This window comes from Curcuma longa, chromosome 15 (genome assembly GCF_044706935.1).
Source record: "Curcuma longa cultivar G26 ecotype Majalengka, Jawa Barat chromosome 15, ITB_CL_G26_1.1, whole genome shotgun sequence".
Lineage (NCBI taxonomy): Eukaryota > Viridiplantae > Streptophyta > Magnoliopsida > Zingiberales > Zingiberaceae > Curcuma > Curcuma longa.
Window position 1 is genome coordinate 7,735,537 of NC_133875.1, and position 21,984 is coordinate 7,757,520.

The 21,984-nt window shown below is 38.4% G+C and overlaps 2 protein-coding genes across 4 annotated transcripts; both read left to right on the top strand.

The window, feature by feature from the left end:
- The first annotated feature begins 3,830 nt into the window (after positions 1-3,830).
- LOC141845942 (beta-fructofuranosidase 1-like) lies at positions 3,831-6,206 on the top strand. The gene is made up of 6 exons (XM_074733934.1): positions 3,831-4,176; positions 4,269-4,277; positions 4,340-5,211; positions 5,315-5,479; positions 5,554-5,880; positions 5,961-6,206. The coding sequence occupies exons 1-6, from the start codon at positions 3,831-3,833 to the stop codon at positions 6,204-6,206; spliced, it is 1,965 nt and encodes a 654-aa protein (XP_074590035.1).
- Positions 6,207-19,203: 12,997 nt separating this feature from the next.
- On the top strand, positions 19,204-21,781 carry LOC141846456 (uncharacterized). Of its 3 annotated transcripts, XM_074734501.1 has the most exons (3): positions 19,204-19,405; positions 19,716-19,769; positions 20,026-21,781. In XM_074734501.1, exons 2-3 carry the CDS (start codon positions 19,727-19,729, stop codon positions 20,502-20,504), a joined length of 522 nt encoding a protein of 173 aa, XP_074590602.1. In that variant the 5' UTR covers positions 19,204-19,405; positions 19,716-19,726; the 3' UTR covers positions 20,505-21,781. The 3 variants fall into 3 exon arrangements, with proteins under 3 accessions (XP_074590602.1, XP_074590604.1, XP_074590605.1); XM_074734503.1 differs by lacking the exon at positions 19,716-19,769 and having other exon boundaries at positions 19,209-19,405; XM_074734504.1 differs by lacking the exons at positions 19,204-19,405; positions 19,716-19,769 and adding an exon at positions 19,786-19,855.
- Positions 21,782-21,984: the final 203 nt, after the last annotated feature.

Genomic DNA, 21,984 nt, shown 5'->3' on the forward strand with positions numbered 1-21,984 from the left:
CGATTTAATGAGACCAACATTGAATTGTAGCTTTGTATTGCATGCTTAAAGCCATCTAATTCTATTGCTTCTTTTGACAATCAAAAGTTGATTCGATTAGCCGAATTCTATCCAAGAGATTTTTCTGATATTGACCTTTTGGAACTCTCAAATCAACTTCAAACTTTTCATCATAGAAGTTCTCTCAAATATTAAGTTTTCAAATTTAAAGGGATTGAGTGACATTACTCGACTAATGGTGGAAAATAGAAGAGACATAGCATATCCATTGGTTTACAAGCTTTTAACATTGACTTTGATTTTGTCGGTTGCAACTTCCATACAGTAGAGAAATCATTTTCAACTATGAAGATTATGAAGAATGGATGATTAATGGTTCGACTTCACTGAAACAGAATGAGTTGATTAATAGTTAAATGACTATTTGGTGGCATATACTACAAAAAAATATATTTAGTAACTTATCAAATGATTGTATCATGAATTATTATCAAAAAATGAAAGACCATAAAGGTCAATTGTAAGTCACATTTGAATTGATGATAATGCTTTTAACTTTTCTGCTTGTCTTTTAGTTGATATAAATTATACTTTTGTGATTTTATATGAATTACACCCCCTAAACTAAATTTCTGAGTCCACCCCTACCTGACAAGCAACTCCAAGTCGTCACCTGCTGTTACTCAAGATCCTAATTATTAAACACCATGATAACAAGAAGAAATTATAATTTTATTTCTAGAAACCCACTAGAAACACCATGATATAAATCAAGATCTGATCTTTCCAGGTAAGCGACAGAAGATGCAAACCCCGAATCAAGACCAAAGCTTTTGGGTCATTAGATTTCTATGTCGGTGGTAGATTAAAGTTTTTAAGAACTTGACATGTACCCAAAAATTGGCTGATTTGCTCGGATAATACTTCCATTAACATTGAGTGGTTTGGGAAGACCATTAGAGTGGTCGCTGCCATTTTTTTCTTTAGCATTCACATCTTCGACCTCAACATCTTTCGCTCATTTTCCCACATACAGCGCCAAAATGATCTGATAGAAATCTTATCACGATGATGCGGCGATAGAAATCCACCTCGCACCATGGAGCCATGATGGCGTTCTCTTAGCTTTCTTCTTGTGACACGACTAATATTGTGAAGAATAACACGCATCAAAGGCTAGGAGTTACCCCGATGAGATCCCTCTGATGTCTTAGTCATCATCATATGAGATCCAATCTGATCATCTTTAGTAGAGAGAATAACCTCCCTTATATATAGAGAGAAGTCTAAATCATGCTCCTCTTGGAGAGAAGCTCAAGGGACACACCTCACTAAAAGGTTCCATTGTAACTATTGTGTCTTTTCGTATTATTGTAACTATCATGTCGCTTTACGCTATGATAACTGTTGTATCCTTTCCCATGCTGGGTGGTTGGACCAGCAGCAAGTCGAGAGGTTGGAAGGTCGAGAGGTAGATAGGTTGTCTCGACAGGTTGGTAGGTCGGACCAGCTCAACAAGTCAGCAAATTGATAGGTCGGACTAGCTCGACAAGTTGGATATTGATGATATCTACGTTGACCAAGCCTTGAACCTACTAGATGACCCTTACGTTGATTGAGTCCTAAGTCTGCCACATGACCCCTACCGTCTCCACCACATTAGATATAATTTATTCAATAATATAAGTGTATATATATATCTCATCATATTAAAATATAACAATATTAATATTAGATTAAAAAATCATTAGTATCAAGTTCAAAACTAAGTGACACGAAAATTGTAAAAAAAATAAAAGAAATGTAATTTTCAAAGGACGAAACAAAAGATTTTGATGTCAAAGGAACTAACAAACTATATGGGCTTTAATTCTTTACACTAATTGTCACTAAATGGATATGTAAGTAACTTAAACAAATTCATGTCTTTTTTCATTTATTATTTTTCATATTTATAAAATTTTAACTTTTTTAAAAATAAAAAATTGTCATAAATTGTGAACTGAATCTTAATCAGCGATTTCGAATCGTAAATCATAATAGTCTTTTAGATTAAAGGCAAGATTTTTCAAACCTTCAAATTGATAATTCTAAATTATTGAACCGTCGATTCTGAACTATAATCAAATCTACCACTCTTAGACGGGAGGATTGAACATTTCACTCCTAGGAGTTCATATTATCCAATATTGGAATAGAAACATGACCATCCATTATATTCTAATATAAATTTTAAAATATTAATAATTATTTATACGATCAAAAATGTTTTTAATTGAATTAAAATCAAATTTTTATCTCAATGAAAGGAGATTCATTGTTAGGCTAATAGTATGCTTACAAAATTGGTAGTACATGAGAAATTATGAGAATGGAGGAGAGATCCTTATAAAATAAATATTAAAATTAGAAAAATTAATATTAAAATTAAAAAGAATATGAGTAAAGAAAATCAAGGATGATGGCACTTAGATTGAAAAAAATGTGAATCGATAGATATCTATAGTATTTTTTTAAAATAATTTTTTATGTTAATTTGGTAATTTAAATTTAAAGTTTACAAAAATATCTTAAATTAGCCATTCCATTTGAAATAGGAGCATGGTGGTGTTTATGCCTATTACAAATGCCCCTCGACTTTTCTCATTGCGGGTTCAGTCTAGCATGTAGGTTATGTTAGGCTTTGCCTTAAATTAATTTGATAATTAAAAATTAAAGAGTTGTTAAAAAAAATCTCAAATTAGTTATAAATAGGCACATGTGGTGTTTTTCTATGTTATAATTAGAGTTGTCAAACGGGTCAACCCATGACGGACCCATCATATGGCGGGGCGGGATGGGATGGGCCGACCCACCAACTTAACGGGTTAGGAAATCTCCAATCTAACCCAACTTAAAAGCGGGTCGCAGGTTAGGCGAACCAACCCACGACCCTGTTAAAAAATAAAAAAATATTTAAAATATTAAAAATTTTAAATTGGAATTATAATTTAAATTGACTAAGTTAAAAATTTTAAATTTAAATTATAATTTTTAAACTTGAATTGTAATTTAAATGAATCAAACCTACTAATTCATTGAGTTTTCTATTTTAATTTTAAAATTTAAAATAAATAAATAAACTTTCTCATCTTGCGGACCAACCCACGTGGGTCGGGGCCTAAACGGGTCAAACCATCTGAATCCATCTTAAAATGGGTTGATAAAATTTCAACCCAATCCGCTTAAATTATTTGGCGGGGGCGAGCCAATCCGGTGAATCTAATCCAATTTGACGGCTATAGTTATGATCTCCTTTTTTTAGACTGGCGCGGTCCGACATGCAGGTTATGTCCGACTTAGGTCATACTCATCATGTCTTGATTCTGGAACATGGGCGGATTGAACCCTAATCATACAATTCAGGCTAGACCTAGACCTAGACCTAGTTGGCATGAGCTGGAACATGCTTGGGCTGAACCCTAAACAAAATTCAGGACAGACCTGACCTGGCATGACTTTTTATAGAGCGGGTTAGGACTGATGGGATCGCGGATGGTTCCGCCTGTTGTTCAACACCACTTCCTGCATTGTGTCCTTTAAGTAGCTTCCGATCCCCATGAGAATATGAGATGAGATGAGAGCGCCGGTGAGCGTGAATGCCATCCCACGACACCACTTGTGAGCTCCTCCCCACCACACAAATGGTAGACATCGGAGCAAAATGTTGATCGACTTCACCACCGACCCCGCCAGGCTTAGGCCTGCATGCCTTCCCTCACTCTCCCATCATTTCCTTTCTATTAATGCGTCATCACACGTATAACATCTTCCATCCTTGCACCACCCCCATGGACGCTCTTCTCCATCCTGACCATGCTCCTCTGTCGCCCACCTACAAGACGCAATTCCGGCGGATTTCCGTCGGCGCGGCCGCGGTGCTAATCCTCTGCCTCCTTGCCCTCGCATACGACGGCGCAGGAAGGCCCGCTCGGTCGTCGGGCCCGACCACCAGCCATGGCGCCCGGCCAGAGCAAGATCGCGGCCTCCCCATCTCCCGAGGACCGGAGCAGGGCGTATCGGAGAAGTCCACCGCATCACGCCTCTTCTCCAGCCCCTCCTTCCGCTGGTCCGACGACATGCTCCTCTGGCAACGCACTGCCTTCCACTTCCAGCCCGAGAAGAACTGGATGAATGGTTAATTCCGATTGTTCCAATCTCTGTATCTTTCTCAATAAGTTGATCTGACGCAATCCTTGTTGTTTCTGCATGAAATGTGTATCGATCAGATCCTAACGGTGAGTCCTTTAATTTTCAACTTCGAATCGAGATTAGATTTGACGTTGAGTTTATGATTCAGGGCCGATGTACTACAAGGGATGGTATCACCTGTTCTACCAGTACAATCCGGAGGCGGCGGTGTGGGGGAACATATCGTGGGGCCACGCCGTGTCCAAGGACCTGGTCCGCTGGCTCCACCTGCCGCTGGCCATGGTCCCCGACCGCTGGTACGACGCCAACGGGGCATGGACCGGATCCGCCACCATCCTCCCCGATGGCCGCCTCGCCATGCTCTACACCGGCGCCACCACCGAGTGGGTCCAGGTTCAGAACCTCGCCTTCCCGGCCGACCCGTCCGACCCGCTCCTGCTCGCCTGGGTCAAGGCCGAGGCGAACCCCGTGGTCGTCCCGCCGAAGGGAGTCAACGTGAAGGACTTCCGCGACCCAACCACGGCCTGGTACGTTGCTGCTGAGGACGCGTGGCTAGTCGCAATTGGGTCCAAGAACGACGCGCAGCGGCACGCCGGGACCGTGCTAGTCTACAAGACGGCGGATTTCCTGCGGTTCGAACTGCTGCCCGACTTCCTGCACGCGGTGGAGGGCACGGGGATGTGGGAGTGCGTGGACTTCTTCCCAGTGGCGACGGAGGCGGCGACTGGGCTGGACACGTCGGAGCCGGCGGACGCCTTCGTGAAGCACGTGCTTAAGGTCAGCCTCGACGACGACAGGAACGATTACTACGCCATCGGCACGTACGACGCCAAGAAGAACGAGTGGGTGCCTGACGACCCGGAGAAGGACGTCGGCATCGGCCTGCGCTACGACTACGGCAGGTTCTACGCCTCCAAGACGTTCTTCGACCCGGTGATGAAGCGGCGAATCCTACTGGGTTGGATCAGCGAGTCCGATAGCGAGCTCGCCGACGCCGCCAAGGGCTGGGCTTCGCTCATGGTACCTACTCTACTCCCACGCTTTCCCATTTTCTGCATGCGCACACAAAAAGTAGTGCAAGTTCGAGGATTAATTTCTATGTCAACGTGCAATTTACTTGCAGAGCATCCCCAGAACACTGCTCTTTGACCAGAAGACGGGCAGCAACCTCCTCCAGTGGCCGGTCTCCGAGGTGGACACGCTGAGGCTCGCCGGAAAAGAGTTTGGCAGCCTCGAACTCGCCGCCGGCTCCGTCATCCCCTTGGATGTTGGCTCCACAGCCGCCCAGGTCGGCTCTAATTACCCATTAGATTATACTTTTTTACATGGAGCGTAGTGTTAAATCAATAATGTTTGAAATAGCTGGACATCATGGCGGAGTTTGCGGTCAGCGAACCGGCGCTGGCGAAAGCGAACGAGGCCGAGCGCGGCGGGTACAGCTGCAGCAACAGCCGCGGCTCCGCTGCCAGGGGATTGCTCGGGCCGTTCGGCCTTCTCGTGTTGGCCGACCAGGAGCGATCGGAGCAGACCGCGGTTTACTTCTACCTCGGAAGGGGAGCCGACGGCCGCATGGCCACCCATTTCTGCCAAGACGAGCTGAGGTCGTCGGAAGCCAGCGACACCGTGAAGAGGGTGGCCGGTAGCGTAGTCCCCGTGCTGGAAGGCGAAACCTTATCCGTTCGCATACTGGTGATTGGCTTGACGCATGCAGTTATGGTTTTTGATTACGATTTGGAAACGAATTGAGTCTGCAAATTGGATATGTTCAGGTGGATCACTCGATCGTGGAGAGCTTCGCACAGGGAGGGAGAAGGTGCATCACGTCTCGGGTGTACCCGACGAAGGTAATGCAGGGCGTGTCGAGGGTGTTCCTGTTCAACAACGCCACCGGCGGCAGCGTCACCTGCAAGTCGCTCAAGGTGTGGCAGATGAACTCCGCCTTCATCAGGCCGTTCGACGACCACGACGAGTCATCGGCGACTAGATTCAAATACAGTTCCATCTTCTCCCGGTAGATAGGAAAAAAACCAATTAACGATAAAAATATAATTTTTTTTTAAGGATTTGCTTCTAGGAATAAATTAAAGTCAGGATCAAATTTGACTTATGATAGTGTGTTATTAGAATCGAACTACCTTAAAAATGATAGTTAGATTTATGATTATTTTTGTTATAAAGCAAAATCTTATGCTTTTTTGAATTTATGATAAAAAATATTGAGAAAAAATTTTATTCTTAGACACTTCTTTATTCAGAGATAAATTTAATAAGGCACCTTGATTTGATTACCTAAACAAAGAAATTTGAATAATAAAGTAGTTTAGCCCTCGTTTAGAACTCGTATCAAAGACATCCCAAAATCAATATCGTAGATCTTTGATTTAAAGAACCAACATCTCTAGTTTTAAAGTAGAGAAATACTGCGTCGTAACCAACTGCACTTTCTCGATTTACCTCCTTACAGATGGTCGTGGAGCCGACCGTGTGAGGCCGCTAAGGTGGCGGATCCACCTTTTGCAGAAAAAGAAAAGTAGAGAAATAAAGTGCAATGTGATATTTTAAAGAACCCAATTGAATCTAATAACTCAATAGGTTTAAAGAACCAACATCTCTAATTTGTCCAATTTAGATCGTTCATGTGATTCAAGGGTCATATCAAGTTTGGGTGGTTACAACCTGAGAGACACCGCTCAATTGAATATATATTGTTTCTGTATGAAATCACAGTCTAGTGAGTTAGCAAGATAGAATCGTGAATTTTCTGTACCTTTTTCTCTTATGATTGTGCAGTTTGAAACCATGTTGAGAGCTGCCATCAATAAGTGATTGAGAATGCCTGCACCTGAAGTAGAAGGACACGACGTCCCTGCTATCCAGCCGTTAAGCGACCAACACGAGGTTCTATTTCCAAAGTTATTAGGCGACATGACCGTAGCTACAAATGGGGGGATCATCTCAACCTCAGATAGTAGAAGTGTCTGAATTGTTAGAAGAATCACGACAAGGCTGAGAAAAAGGTCCGACCTTCAAGAATCAGTCAGTCACGGAGATAATGCGCCCATGGTCGCTCCCCTAGTTTTCAAATGGGGATCGAAGTCCCATTGGTCGGACCAATTGCCCTTCTACTTCCTCTTATAGACCGTCCTAAATCATCAACTCGTCAACCGATGGAGAATGGGGGTGAACCTAAGAATGTAGCTTCTTAGCCAGGGTCGTAGAGACTGAGGTGATAATCGTAATCAGTGACATGGCAAAGATATGGCACAATGCTTGTGAAAAAGTGAGACAATGATCCTTCGCTAGGTTAGTGAAGATCATGATAAAGGATTTCACAGGGGTAATTAAGGATCTCTGGAGAAAGGTAAGCCTAACTTCCTGGTGAATTTATTTATGACTCAATTGATCTTGCAGGTGGGTGATGAATTAGGATTTTTATGATTTTAATCGATTCAATTTTGGGCTTTTATATGAAAATAAATTATGAAATGGATCAATTTGATCTTAATTGTCCTATATTGCATAATCTGAGGCTTGATTCTAATTTTTATGATTTTATGGTAATTTTTGGCATTAATTTGATTTTAATTGATTTTAGGGGCTCGAATCGGACCCAACTCAAGCTCAATCGCGGTCAAATCGAGTCAAAATTTGTCAAATTGATCAAGCCAACATGGAGGACATGACTCAGATCGAGCCTGATCAAAATTTCAGAATTTTTCAAGAACCCTAGACTGCCCTAGAGCCTAAATCAAATTTCGGCCGTTGGATTTAAAATCAAAGGTCCAGATCAAGTGATTAATCAGCCGTATATAAACTTGGAATTAATCGATGAACAGTGAGCCGCCGCTACTGTTCATCGTCCCGGGAAGTTTGTTCTGCGCGACGACGTACGTGTACACGAGCTCCCATCCACCCAATCCGATTCCTTCGTGCTCCTGGATCCTTGAGGAATCTAGAACCGCAGAGTTGGCCGGAAATCGGTGGCTGGAAGCTAGCGACGGCGAGGGTTTCTCCGCCGCTAGGAATCCTCTGTTCCCTGCAAATCTCGGTGAGTTACGGTCTTCTCAGCGGCCGAAGTCGGAAGAGGGGTTCTCTGAAGGCTTTAGAGTGAGCTCGAGGGATCAGTAACTTCATCAGCGCGAGGAGACGAGCAACTTTCCAGCTTGCAACAGCAAATGTGACTCGAACACAAGTTTCTGCCAAATTGAGGAGGGTTTCTTCGATTGTCATAACTGTGGACGCGAGCAAGGAATCCAACCATTGCAGACTAGCTTTTTAAAGGATTTTCGGAACCAAGATTGGTTATCCGGCGGCTGATTGACGACCAGCTGAGGAAACAAAAGGGAGAAGAAGCCGTGGATGCATTTCATCGTTTCTGAATTTCTGAAAACTTCCATTTCTGCAATTCTAGTTTCTGCAGCTTTGTTTTTCTGAATTTCATGTCTTCGAAGTCTTGTTAATGTGTTAATGTGGTTAATGTTTAGTTTGTGTTCGAATTTAGATTGGTTTTAAGAATTGTTTAGCTTGGTTTTAACTCACTCAATTGCATTTAAACTCTGATTATCTGAATTTTGGCACTGTGCAGTGCCATTCTTCAGTCCCGCGTATCAGGTATTAAGGATGAGCAACTTAATGGCTTGGTTTGATGTTAGCTTAGTGACCAATGTTGGTTAAATTGTTGTTCGGATTGTTTAGCTTTGTTTCCAAAATTTCTGAAAACCAAAACCCACTGTTCCGTGCCAATCCCAAATTGTCCCATTTCGATTTTATCAGTTTGGTGTTGGTTTGGTTTCAGCATTAGTTGGTCGTTGATAATTAAGCATTGCGGATAGTTAAATTGCTCATTTGCTTTGTTTTATTTTGAAACCTAGCTTAGTTCCTCGAAACTCAATTTTTGGCTTTTAAATTTCCTAGTTTCTTAATTGCATTGCATTGCTAGTTTAGGACTCAAGTTGATTTCAATTGCACTTAGTTTTCATAAACTCGTTTCCCTGATTCTAATTTGCATTTCATTTCAAAAATACAAAACCCCCATTTTTATGTGAAAACCCCAAAAATACGACACGATAAGCTCAATTAATTTGATTTTCTACTAGTCCTTGGAAAAACACGACTCGAGGCCCCTATACTTCATTTATTTGAATTTATTATGGGTTTTCGATAAAAATCTATAAATTCTAATTTGAAGCCCTATCGTGACACCTAGTTTAGGGTTTTTCAATGGGCTGAGACATTCAATTATTCGTTGCTTGAGTACCGGGTGCCCTCCAGATGCAACGACAACAAATGTCTCGAATAGTCAAATTGGAGGCTCGATTGGCCTCCAATCATGAATCAAAAGGGGCAACGATGGAGGTGAAGAGGCTCCAAGATGTGCTTCAGGCCTAGTCAGAGCAACTACTCCTACGATATGAAGAAGTAAAAGCTCTTCAAGCTGAAATGCCTTTGCGAAGGGTTAATATGATGCCTAGGTGAAAGAGCTAGCGGTGCAAGTCACAGTAGAGAAGGAGAAGGTAGAGAAAAAGGAGGAGGAGGCTGCAAACTTGTTGGCAAGAGTGGAGGCCAAATTAGATACTCGGGAAGGCGAGCTGTAACATATGAGCACATTACTAGAAAGGGAGATATCCGAATCCCGATCGCAAAGGGTAGAGATAGATAAATTGGAGAACCATTTGGAGACCCAAAAGAGTGAGTTGAAGGCTAAAGAGACAGAGCTCCAGAGTTATAAAGTTGAGGAGGAATAGTGATGGGCGAGGGAGAAGCATAGGATATATGATGTGCTTGGCGATCGTATGTTTAAAATGATTAAGTACGAAATCACAAGGATCACCAAGTAGCTAAAAGAAGCTGAGTGCTTACCCATCAATTTTCCTATAAATTTCATAAGCCTAGAGAAGATTCTAAATGAAATACCTACAGAAGATCTAGAAGATGCGTAGTAGTTTAGGGTTCTAATGTAATTTTTATTATTAGATCATGAATGTAAAATATGACTTTTGGAATGGAATAAAACATTCTCCTTTTACTATGTCGAGTAATGTTTGTTAAAGAATTTATCGAATTTAAATATATGTGCAGTTGTCGTAGGCTTAATTGTGCGAAGATAGAGGGTTGAGCATGAGCGCTAGACTTCGAATAAGAGACTTCTTGTATTGATGATGAAAGTCCGAGTATTTGAGAAATGTAGACTCGAATATAAGGTCTTGAGTGAAGACTCATGAATGTAAAAATTGAGTATGGACTCGAGAAAGTAGGGACCTGAGTGTGGACTCGAGAAAGTAGGGACTTGAATGTGGATTTGAGAAAGTAGGGGCCTGAGTGTGTACTACAGAATCAGATTTCTTTTCAGCAATTCGCTCCAAACTCCTATAGAATACTTTGTGGAGTGATAATAATCTTTCATTTGTACTACATCCCCCATACCCCCGTACTTTTTACTACTTTTTCTATCCGAAGAAAATGGAAGACAAAGTCTCTTATTAATTTCACCTCCTGAGCTTCTTTTAATTTTTTTGATAGAATTTCAAGTTCACATAAGAGGTGGAAAACTTATTACGTCTTTCTTCAACCTCTCACAATGTCTTCGTGTCCTGTGGGGGTGGATACCAGAGTTACTGCATCCCCCCAGCCTAAGTCAATACAAACTAAAATTAGATTATGTCAATGCAGCAGAGATCTTGTCTGTCTTGTAATTTGATATGAGACTCCTAATCATGTTGGGCCTGCTCCATCTCTTCGGCTTGCGTCCAATCAACATCAAGCTTTAGCCAACTTTTAGTAAGAATTACATTGATTTAACTTCGTATGAGAATTGATTGAATATTCTTCTACCGTGTCGCAACTCAAACCATGTTGAGGAATGCCATCAATAGGCATTTGAAACTATCCCCAATCGTATTAGTGGAATGGGGTGCCTAGCTTGCCATTCAACGGGATGAAGAGGGCAACATCCTGCTATTAACTAAGAGAGGGTTCAGACTGCATCCGTCAAGGGGTTGCCAACTAATCCTCTATGGTGGTTGTGCCCGACTCTTTAGAGAAGTTAGAAGGGCCACTAAGAATAATCAGAAAATGCCTTGGCCGATTACGATACGGTCATCCCGGCCTAGTTCTAGTTCTCACATAATTGAGCTAAAGTTGGTGCAACTAACAACTCGCACTAAAGATCCTAGTCCCTCGTTACCACCTCATGCTCCAATTGCCACAACTCCCTCACAGAGTGAACTCCCTTTTGAGATGGATCTTCCTGATTCATCAATTGCTAACCGAGGAGTTGAGGGGAGCGGACCTCCAATAATGGGTTCGAACCGAAAATAGGAGCCCCCATTCGAATGAAAACTAATGTTGATTGGCGATATGTCACTAATGTTGTAGCACATCCACTATGAAGCGATGCAGCAATCATTTATCAAATTAGCAGAGGTGCTAGTCCTGAGCATGACCAGGGTAAGAATTTCTTAGAATCAGGAGGTTCTTTTAAGTAATTATTATTATTTTTAATTTATATGACAAATATGGGTTGAGCCACTGAAATTAACCAACCAAGTTTCGGGCCTCATTCAAACTTGACAAGCCTTAAGGGCAAAGGTGACTAATTTGGAGGTGAGGCAAGCTCCTCCCAATCATGAGATGGAGGAGTAGAACAGCTCAAGAAGGAGCTTGGAGAACAAACAAAGTAGTTGAGTTTGAAGAAGCAACAATTGGATGCTACTGAGTCTAAGGTGGCATCCCTGAAAAGAGAACATAAGACTCAGGTGAAGGAGTTGAAATCCCAGCTTCTTCCAAAGAGAAGAGAAGAAAGAAGATTTCTGAGGCACTAACCCAAGTAGAGGGTAAGTTGAAGACCTGAGAGGCTGAGCTAAAAAACATGAGTTCCTTATTGGAACGGGAGGTGTCTGAAATTGAGTCTCGGAGGGCAAAGGTAGAGAGCTAGAAGGGCCAACTAAAAGCCCAAAAGGATAAGTTCCAGAGCTTCAATGATGGAGAGGAGGAATGGTGGATAACTAAGAAGAAGGAGATATATGAGCAACTTGGCGATTGTATAATTAAATTGGTTAGGTATGACTTCGAGGGAGTCACCAAACAGATTCAAGAAGCAGACCATCTTCCTACTGATCTTTCTTTAGACATGGAGAAAGTCTTCAATGAGATCCCTTCAAAAGACCTCGATGATGTAGAGCCGTCTTAGCTTTAATTTCTGCTCCTTTTCTTCCAAGCAATAATGTAATACCTAGCAATGTAACTTTTATTCCTTTTGCTAATAGAATAAAGACTCTTTTGAAATATTATTTTGTTATCTGACTACTTATCGAGTTGAAGGAACCGAGTGATCACCAGCTGTCTCACACCATAAGATAACACATAAACTTAGAACCAGAATGACATACATATTCCTTCCATTGTTATGCACTCTGGGGGGGGGGGGGCATGCATAGAGTTAGAGGAATCACTGCTAGACATCTGGCAGTGATCCTTCTGTTTAGCCTCGATCCTCGACCCCCAGGATTTCTTGCTAAACATCTGGTCCATCTAACCTGTCTAGATTTTTCACTGCTAGACATCTGATCCACCTAACCTATCTAGACTTTCACCTGGTGCACTTGATCCGCCAAGTCTTCTCCCTAGTCCTCCAGACTAGGACTTCCCACCTAACTCTCCAAGTTAGGTCTGCCTAGCTTCCAGTTAGGACTTCCACTGCCTAGTCTCCACTAGGCTAGTATCCACTAGGACTTGCCTGTGCCTAGCCTTAACCAGAACTTTCTTGTGCTACCTGCACACTTAGATCAACTCATCAGTAAACACCACACAGTTAATTTGAACTTTTTGTCATTATCAAAACTAAGATTCGATCATCTGGTACTCCCTACACTAACAATCTATCAGTTATGTCTAAAATAAATTATTATTTTTTAAAAAATTTTATTTTTCAGTTATGCCATGTATCTACTGTATCCTGCATGCATGCGTGTGTTGCGAGTGTTATAATAATTAGTTATAATTATTTATCTTTTTTTGCTACGCATGTTTGTGAAATATATAAACACGCGCAATGCACCGGGCCAGACATAACATAACCCTCGCTACCCTCGAAAATATTGATATTGCGATGAACTACTACTCCGACAATCGTGCTCTACTTTAGATTTATTATTGTTGTTATATTTATAGTTGCGATTGTTTTATTTTTGTGTTCATTCTCTTACTCTTTTGGAACGGTAAACTTGTTATTGTTCCTCATCTTTGTAAAAAATGAGTCTCCTTCTTTGTTAAGAAGGTGACTAGTAGTGGAGTGTCCATCAAAGCGATCAAGGATCGTGGGTCTTTGAGCGTCAGTTAGAGGTTGTGAACCAAGTAAAAAGAAGCTTGTCATTTGTTGTGTCCTTTATGGTGTTTGTTTTAATTTCTGCTGCTTAACTCTTAAATATGAAAAAGGAACGTGTGTAATTCACCCCCTCTAGCGTTAAAGTGATCCTACAAAGTGGTATCAGAGTTAGAGGCTCTTCACTAGACTAACTGCTTGAGGAGTAGGCTAGAGGTAAATTTGTTAATTTTTTCTTTTATTATTTTAATAAAAATTATAGAAAAGATGGAGTATAAAGGAGAACTTGGTCGATGCATCAATGAACCACCTCCATACGAGATAGAGTATTTCGAAGTCTGGAGGTTAGAGATGGAGAATTTCATACTAAGTGGTGACTTCTACAGTTGGGTCGCACCGAAGGGACCATCAACTAACTCTGAAGCAAATCGAAAGGTAAGTCATTTAATTTTAAATACTATACCTAATAAAATTGTGCAAAGAGTAGGAAAGTACGATAATGGCCACCAACTTTGGACTCGATTGATCGAGCTTCAAAAGGATCCGTTGAAGCTAGAAGATCAAGTCGAACTCAAATCTGAGTCCTTCGAGCTCGTGTCTGAACCGTCAACAGTTAAGAGGGAGAATCTTGACCAGGATTTGAATGATGTGTGTTTGAATTCAAATTCAAAATTACATATATATATATATATAATATGTTTTAAGCATAGGAAAAGAGATGACACTATAAAAATAAGTTCTCTGCTCATAAGAATCGACCCACACAATCAACGACAAAGGAGGAGTCGATGTCAGTGACCTGAAGAAGCAAGGAACACGTGACATACTTCAAGTGCAAGGAGACCCGACATTATAAAAACAAGTGCTCGCAGAGAAGATCCAAGGATCCTAGAGGAGTGACTCAAGTAAGTCAATTTAAATTATTTGAACATGAGAACATCTATGTTTTGAATTAGATACAAATGTGCATGCTCTAGATTCGTTTAATTTGGATTATATATGTTAATAAGTTAGACATGCATGATAACTCTATATTAATTTGTTCTACCAATTTATTTAATTAAGTTTAGTTAACAAAAATCAATTAATTAATTAAAAAGGATAAAATTAATTTAGATAATTCAAATAATGAGATAAAACATAATCAACCTAATTTAGACTTTGATCAAGTCAATCAAGATTTTAATCTGATCATCATAAATCTTAGTCAGATTAATCCAAATTTTGATTTGATTAATCAAAAGATTTATTCAAAAGTAACTAATCTGAATTTTATTAAAAATAATCAAGTTCATAAAATTTTTCAAAATCAAATAAAAAGTTTTCAAAATTACAAAAACAAAAAAAGAAGTTTTCAAAATCTAAAAATTTGAAAAATCAGAATTTAAATTTTAAAAATAAATTTTCAAATTTTAAAAATCAAATTTTAATTTTAAAAATAAAGAAAGCAAGTATTAGTATTTTTCAAAATCCTAATTTAAAAAATAAGAAAAATTATGGTTTAGTTTTAAAATAAAAGATATTCAAATTTAAATTTTAAAAATTATAATTAATCTTCTAAAATTAAAAATTTGAAAAATCAATTTTTGAATGCAAAAGAAAAGTTTTTAACGTTTAAAAGTTCAGACAATTCAATATTCAAAATTTTGAAAAATAAAAATAACACTTTAAAAAATAAAATTAAAAAATTAAAAAGGATTATTTAATAATCTAGATTTGGGTTACAAGTTTAAGTCAAATTCAAATCAACAATTTAAAATTCACAAACCAAGTTATAATCAAGTATCACTTTATTATGAAATAATTAATAAAATCATATTTGATAAAATAATATTACTTAATAAAAATTAAAATATGTCAAAGTGGATTGATACATTCAAGATTAACATAAAATGTACCAAATCAAAATTTTAATACATCACTAGAAATAAATACTTTAATTTGTTTATCTTGACTTGTTTGATAACATGTTTAATTTATCATATTCATGCATACTTTATTTAATTGTAACATATCATGCTTCACATGCCATGTATTTTTATCCACGTGTTTATTGATTTAATTTAGAAAAGATAGATAGGGCAAAGGGATTAGATCTTGATAATATAGTATCAGAGAAGATTGAGATAATAATAAGCTATGGAAGCTCGGTCGATGCATGTTTAGGTTGAATCTTGAGTATTCTACCGAGTGCAATCGATTTTATGGATCCAGTTGAAGCTACTACAATCTAATCTAGGTTAGTTAGACCAAACTTAGTATTAAATCCCTTGGATTAGATGTTTTGGAAAATCTTTATCGTAGATATGTGATTACTTTAATGATGTCCATTGTGACTTACTATAGTTTGGAAGCTTATTCTATAAACACTGACTTAACAGATGCCATAATTTAGAAGCTTATTCTATAAACACTGGCTTGGCAGACCCAAAGTTAAATTTGAATCTAATACAAGACTAAACTTTCTTAGACAAATATTTTAATCAAAATAAAATTGGAAAACTCATCTTATGAAACATTAAGACTACCGTATATTGTGTATACTGAGACACATTGAACAAATGAGACGTTAGAAAATTTTAAATTAAAAATATTTTTTTGAAAAGATTTTCAAAATTTTATAGGATATTTTATTAAAAACATTTTTAAAATAGTGATTCTACATAATAATGTTGAATGATATTTCATATTTGATTGAGTGTATTATATATATATTTTTGAAAATATATACATCTTTAAAAATTAATTGACCACTACTAATATTTTAAATACATAGGTCCATCTAATCTTTTAAACCCTTAGACACTTAGATATGCCTTCTTTGTGATTAACAAAGACGCCCTAAAGCCTAAACGAGTGTCAGGGGAGACTCTCTTGAAAAATCAATTTTAAAAAAAAAGGTTTTAATAAAATTTATTTGAAAATTTTTGTCAAAATATTTTTGAAAATAATTTTAAAAAGATGTTTTCAAAAAATATATTTGAAAGATGCCTAAATTTTTTAAAAATACTTTTCAAATTTAATTTGAAAAAGAATACCTTTGGCTGTAATTTGAAAATTGTTAACATAATTTGAAAATAATTTTAAAAAGATATTTTCAAAATATATGTTTTCTTATAATTCAAATTATTTCTCAAATTATCCTTTTTCTTTAAATTTTTTAGAGAGTTTTCATATTTCAAAATTCATTTCTTATTGGCAAAATAATTAAACATATTTTTAAAAACTCATTTTGAAAAATCATGAACATTTTAAATTTTCAAATTACTTTGCAACAAATGGTGAAAGGTAAGAGTTAATTTTTGACTAAGAAAAATTCTATTATTGGTGCAATACCTAAGGGAGATCTTAGGAATGCAATTCTCTTTTTGATGTGTATCAAAAGGGGGAGACTTAAGTTAATTTTGATAAACCCTAAATGTTAGGCTAAATAGTTTAGTCTAGCTTAAAATATTATCAAACATCAAAATAGGGAAGATTATTGGTGCAATCGACCTTTAAAATTTTGATGGTTTGATTGGACTAATATGTTTAAGGGAATTTGGTTAAGGGTGACCAAATGTCTTTATCATGGTTGATTGAGTTGAGTGTAGAGTCCAAGCAAAGTCAAGGTTGACTTGAAGCTTGGAAGTGAGTGAGAAGTCCAAGTATGACCAGATACTTACTAGCTGGTGGAAAATTCTAACGGAGTAAATCTTAGATGATGAGCAATCCTAGTTGGGAACAAGATAGTGGAAGTCCTAGCTCGGCTAGACTGTAGAATTCCTAGTTGAGAACTAGGCAGTGGAAGTCCTAACAGGATTAGACAGTAGAAGTCCTAGTTGGGAACTAGATAATGGAAGTCTTAGCGGGGATAGACAATCCTAATTGACAACTAGGTGATGGAAGTTCTAGTTAGAAACCAAGCAATGAAAGTCCTAGCAGGGTTAGACATGAGAAGATCTAATTGGGAATTAGGCAAACCTAATTGAGAGCTAAGTTAAGTCCAAGGTGGGTCAATTGGGAGCTAAACACTTGGCAAAGAGAGAAGTCTTGGAGGAGTAAACTCCCTGCAAGTGAACCTAGTAGGTTAGGTAAATCAAGTACTAGATTTTATATATTTTACGTGTTACTTGCATGTTTGTGCTATAGGAAGATGCAGCCGGAAGAAGACTTGGGAGATTGGAGCTTGTTCAGGAGAACTGGACCAAATTTAAAAGGTAGACTACTCCAAGTGACCCTAGAGCTTTCCAAGTGACTTGAAGTTTCAGGCGATTTGAATTTCTAAGCGGCCCTAGAGCTTTCAGTCAACCCTAGGCTCTGGTTGATCCTAGAGCAAACTTTATTGGGTTCGAGTGGTTCGATTAATGGATGAATTTTGATCGAGTTTCAGGCAACCGAAGAGTGTTCTAGTCGACTGGAAGGCTAAAATTTAATCTGAAGAGGATTGAGTATGCAGTTGAGTTAGCGGAGATCCAATTGACTGGAGGAGTGTCGATCGAGCTGTATAAAAAGGGACTTGAGGCATCCTCATCCAACAACAATTACAATCATCAATCTTCAATTTCGTGCTCAAAAAGTACTCCAACTTCCGCTAATTTGATCTGACAAGTGTCAAGAGGAGTGTCGCGACACTTAGACCTTCAAACCAGATTTGTTTGTTGGTCTTTTTTTTTTTTATTACTACTCGCATTATTTTTTATTGTATTTGTGATTGCCTTACAAATGTGTAAGATGTTTCTTCAACTCTGGTAGATTTTTGAAAAGTAAACAGAAATTAATGGACTTATGGTTGAGCGCATAGGTGGAGTATTTGTTTGCCAAACCACTTTAAATCTTGTATGTCCCTTCTTATATTTTTTTACTTTATTATTCTACTGTGCTACTATTAACTTTATTAAATAAAGAAAATAACAAAAAAAATTGATACATTATTTACCTCCTTTTAGCATCAAAATAATCCTACACTTACCACTATGCTAATCAACTGGTGGTGTTAACCGAAGCCAAACAGTTGCCTCTCTATTTTTCTTCTTTATGAGAAAACAGTGAAAACAAAAAAATACATATTGAGGAAGATTTCCTTTTTGATCTTAATTCGATTCGATTATTTAATAGTTAAAAAGATAATTGAAATATGATTCGTTTAGTTCATGTGGGAAAATACCCCAAATCGTGGGCCCGTTATTTCTAATGAAAACCATCGTATTTCCAATTTAAAAAACATGTTCCAATTGCTTCATGAGATTAAAATTAAATAAAACGCGATTTGCACGTGTGAAAGGATCAGACAAATACGGACAAGTTAGATTCAAAAGCAATTTTGTCGATAACGGTACGGTTCTGACGGTAACAGTGCGTTGAAAAAATGTCACGAACAGCCGTGTCGCGTAGGAGTGAGATCCAGCGAAAGATCCTCCTCGTGGATCCGTTGGATCAAGATCTAACGGTAGCTACCCAGTCAAAGAAGCATCCCGGGGAAACGACAAAGAAGATAGCGGAACATGCGGCCCACACAATGAATCCTCCACGTGGCTCCAATTAATAAGTCACGCGACCAGCCACCATTCACGGGTCAAGCCGTCAACGCCTGACTCACCAACTGCCGCGTGGCTATTGGCTCCCCCTTCCCTTCACCTCTCCGGTTCGGCTCGTGGGGCAGCGGTTCGATGAGCCGCTGAGCCGAGCCGCCGAGTTGGGCGTCAGTGAGCGAGAAGAGGAGACGACTTTGCCCGACCTGTGTTGATAAATTGACCCTGGTGCTCTTCGGGGAACGCTCAGCTCTGGGACTCGGGCGGGGAGGAGGAGGATAAAGGAGAGCAGCGAGGTGATCGGCTGTTAGGGTTTCTAATATTGCGGCATCGTTTTCTGAGTTGGGGATCCTTCTTGGTTTGATCTTTCGATCTCTCTTTGCAGGTAAACGCTTGATTTAGGAATTAGGTTAGGTTTTTTTTTTCTGGGTGCTTGAGAAGAAAATCAAGAATATGATCTCGAAAAATGTTGTTAATCCTTGTTTTAACTTAAGACGGATCCAGAAAAATTGACAGCGAAGAATTAGTTGAGATTTATTATTATTATTATTATTATTATTACAACTTGTCGGCAGAAGATAATTGGTAAAATAGGAGAAAATTGATGAGCTCTCATCAATTATCTAGTAGATCTGAGTTTTGTCAAAAAGATAAATCGATCTTTGATATGTTTGTTTCTTTATTATTCGGTAAAGGTTCATTTTGGATGGAAAAGGAAATTTTGGAGGCGTCGAGGAAAACTTTTAAAGGTAGCAGAAGCATAAAATTCCTGAGAAACTTTCACGTTTCCTGTGATTAACCTCTGATTCGTTATAGCTTGCTGGAAGTATTTTGAGTATGACCATTAACTATTCAAAACTTTGCTGATCATCATTCTTCTCGTTAGCAACTATGGTTATTTTTTATTTTGGCTTATCAAGAAAGTGCCACTAATCTTTCTAAGCTTCAATTGGCACGTTGTAAAATATCAACTGAAATAAGTAAAATTTTCTCTCTGGGTTGCAGCGACATCTACACAAGAAGGTTCAACAAGAGTCATAGCATCATCTGAAATGGAGGTATTTGGCAAATCTATGATTGCCGAGTCAAGCAATGTGATTTATTTGTCCAGTATTCTTTACAAGGAAGGGCCAATCCCAAGTCACAAATGTGACAACAGATGCCAAAATGCTCTTGTGTTTGGGAATGTGTACCAGTGCAAATTAACAGGATTGACACACATCTGCGATAAGAATTGTAACCAGAGGATTTTGTATGATAACCATAATTCTCTCTGCAGAGTGAGTGGGCAGATTTTTCCTCTTTCACCGACAGAAGAGCAGGCAGTTAGAGGAGTGCGGAGAAAATTGGAAATGACTAATGCTGATGGTTGTGCTTTTAAGCGTAGGCGAGATGCCCAGCTGCATCCTTCTCCTTTTGAGAGGACTTGCTCTGCAGTATCTCCAATATGCAGTCCAATTGGAGATGGCATGGATATGAGTTAGAGCTGATTAACCCCATTTGCCTTTCTCTCTCTCTTTTTAATTTTCATTTCTCCATACCATCTATGTTGTGGATGGAAAAAGACCTTTTGAACAATACATGGAGGCAAGGAGGAACTTTGTAGTAACTTCCAAATGAAAGTTTGAAACTATATTCCTGTAACAGTTTGCCTTTGAACTTCTCGTTGAGAGGACAATAAGTCTTGGGAATCAAATATCTAGGTTTACCTTATGAGAGGATTGTTATTTCTTTTTCCAGGCTTACTTGTAGCTTCATCATAGATAACATCTTTCTAGTGTCCATTGAGCTCTTTGGTAGACAAGCTCACCTTATCTTATATCTGGTTGATATAATTATTTACTTCATTTTGATGTTTTCCCTCTCTATTCTTTTTTTAAAACTCTTATGGATATTACAAGATTAGCTTATGTATTTTAAGAAATGCAGAATAACCTTTTCTTTTGCCTGTAGTTCGTTATGATGATGATTGTTTTAATTTTATATCATGATTTTTTTATCTTTGCTTCTTAAAAAACTATACTTTGACTTAATTTAATTGTTCTTGAGCTCTTTGCAGGCATATATGTAAATAACAACTTGAAAGGCAGGTTTTATGCTTTAAGTGGTGCTATTGCATTATTTGCTAATATACTTGTTTATATTCGAACTGTTTGCAGGTGGTGGCATAGTTGTATTTCCTTAATTCATTTCAAAAATTTTTGTTTATATATCTGAAAATCTATGTTGTTTTGCAGGAATTCAAGCGCTGACAGATCAGTATATGAAAAATTGCTTCTCATTTAATTGGTTTGATTTTAGTTTGCAGTTAGTGCCTTCTAACCTGATTTCATATCATATCTTCAGGTGCAACTTGTTGAGGGCATTCTGGTTTCTTACCATTGGATTTGACCAAACAAAAGCTGCTGATAATCCCTTCATTAGTGACGGGATGTTCTTTGTTGCTGCTGCTAATCTAGTCGACGGATTTTTCAACTGTCCTATTGAGACCTATTTGTTTGTTTTTATTCGTGGCAAGATAATCTATCCTGCCATTGGACCAGTGGTCAGTTCATGTAGTTCATTGGTCTGCTTCCTGTAGCAGCTTCTGATATCCATTCATTAGTGATATTATCGTTTTGTTGATACATCACTTTATTCAGAGAGGTTCTGGAAGTATTTTGCTTCTTTGTTACCTGCAAACCAATCAAAGGAAATCTCCTGCCACTGTAGATGACTCAGTTGTAAATCTGTTAATGTATATAGTTTTTTATTATCTTCAGGAATCAGAGCCTGTGTTTCTTTACGTTGTGTCTTTTATATATAATATTTATCTCATATGCTTTTCAGTGAGTTCAATTCCATATGATTGTATTTAATGATGGATGATCCTTGTAGGATAGACTTGGGTATAAGAGGAGATGATTTGATTTTAATTGGGCATCCTGAAATCAGAGCTTCCTTTCTTTTTCCTCTCTTCTCTTC

Excerpts from the sequence above, each read along its gene's own strand:
- LOC141845942 (XM_074733934.1), top strand. The coding sequence starts at position 3,831 with ATGGACGCTCTTCTCCATCCTGACCATGCTCCTCTGTCGCCCACCTAC. Across the intron at positions 5,212-5,314 it reads AGGGCTGGGCTTCGCTCATG|AGCATCCCCAGAACACTGCT; the intron begins GTACCTACTCTA and ends ATTTACTTGCAG. Across the intron at positions 5,881-5,960 it reads CCTTATCCGTTCGCATACTG|GTGGATCACTCGATCGTGGA; the intron begins GTGATTGGCTTG and ends GGATATGTTCAG.
- LOC141846456 (XM_074734501.1), top strand. The coding sequence starts at position 19,727 with ATGGAAAAGGAAATTTTGGAGGCGTCGAGGAAAACTTTTAAAG. Across the intron at positions 19,770-20,025 it reads GTCGAGGAAAACTTTTAAAG|CGACATCTACACAAGAAGGT; the intron begins GTAGCAGAAGCA and ends TCTGGGTTGCAG.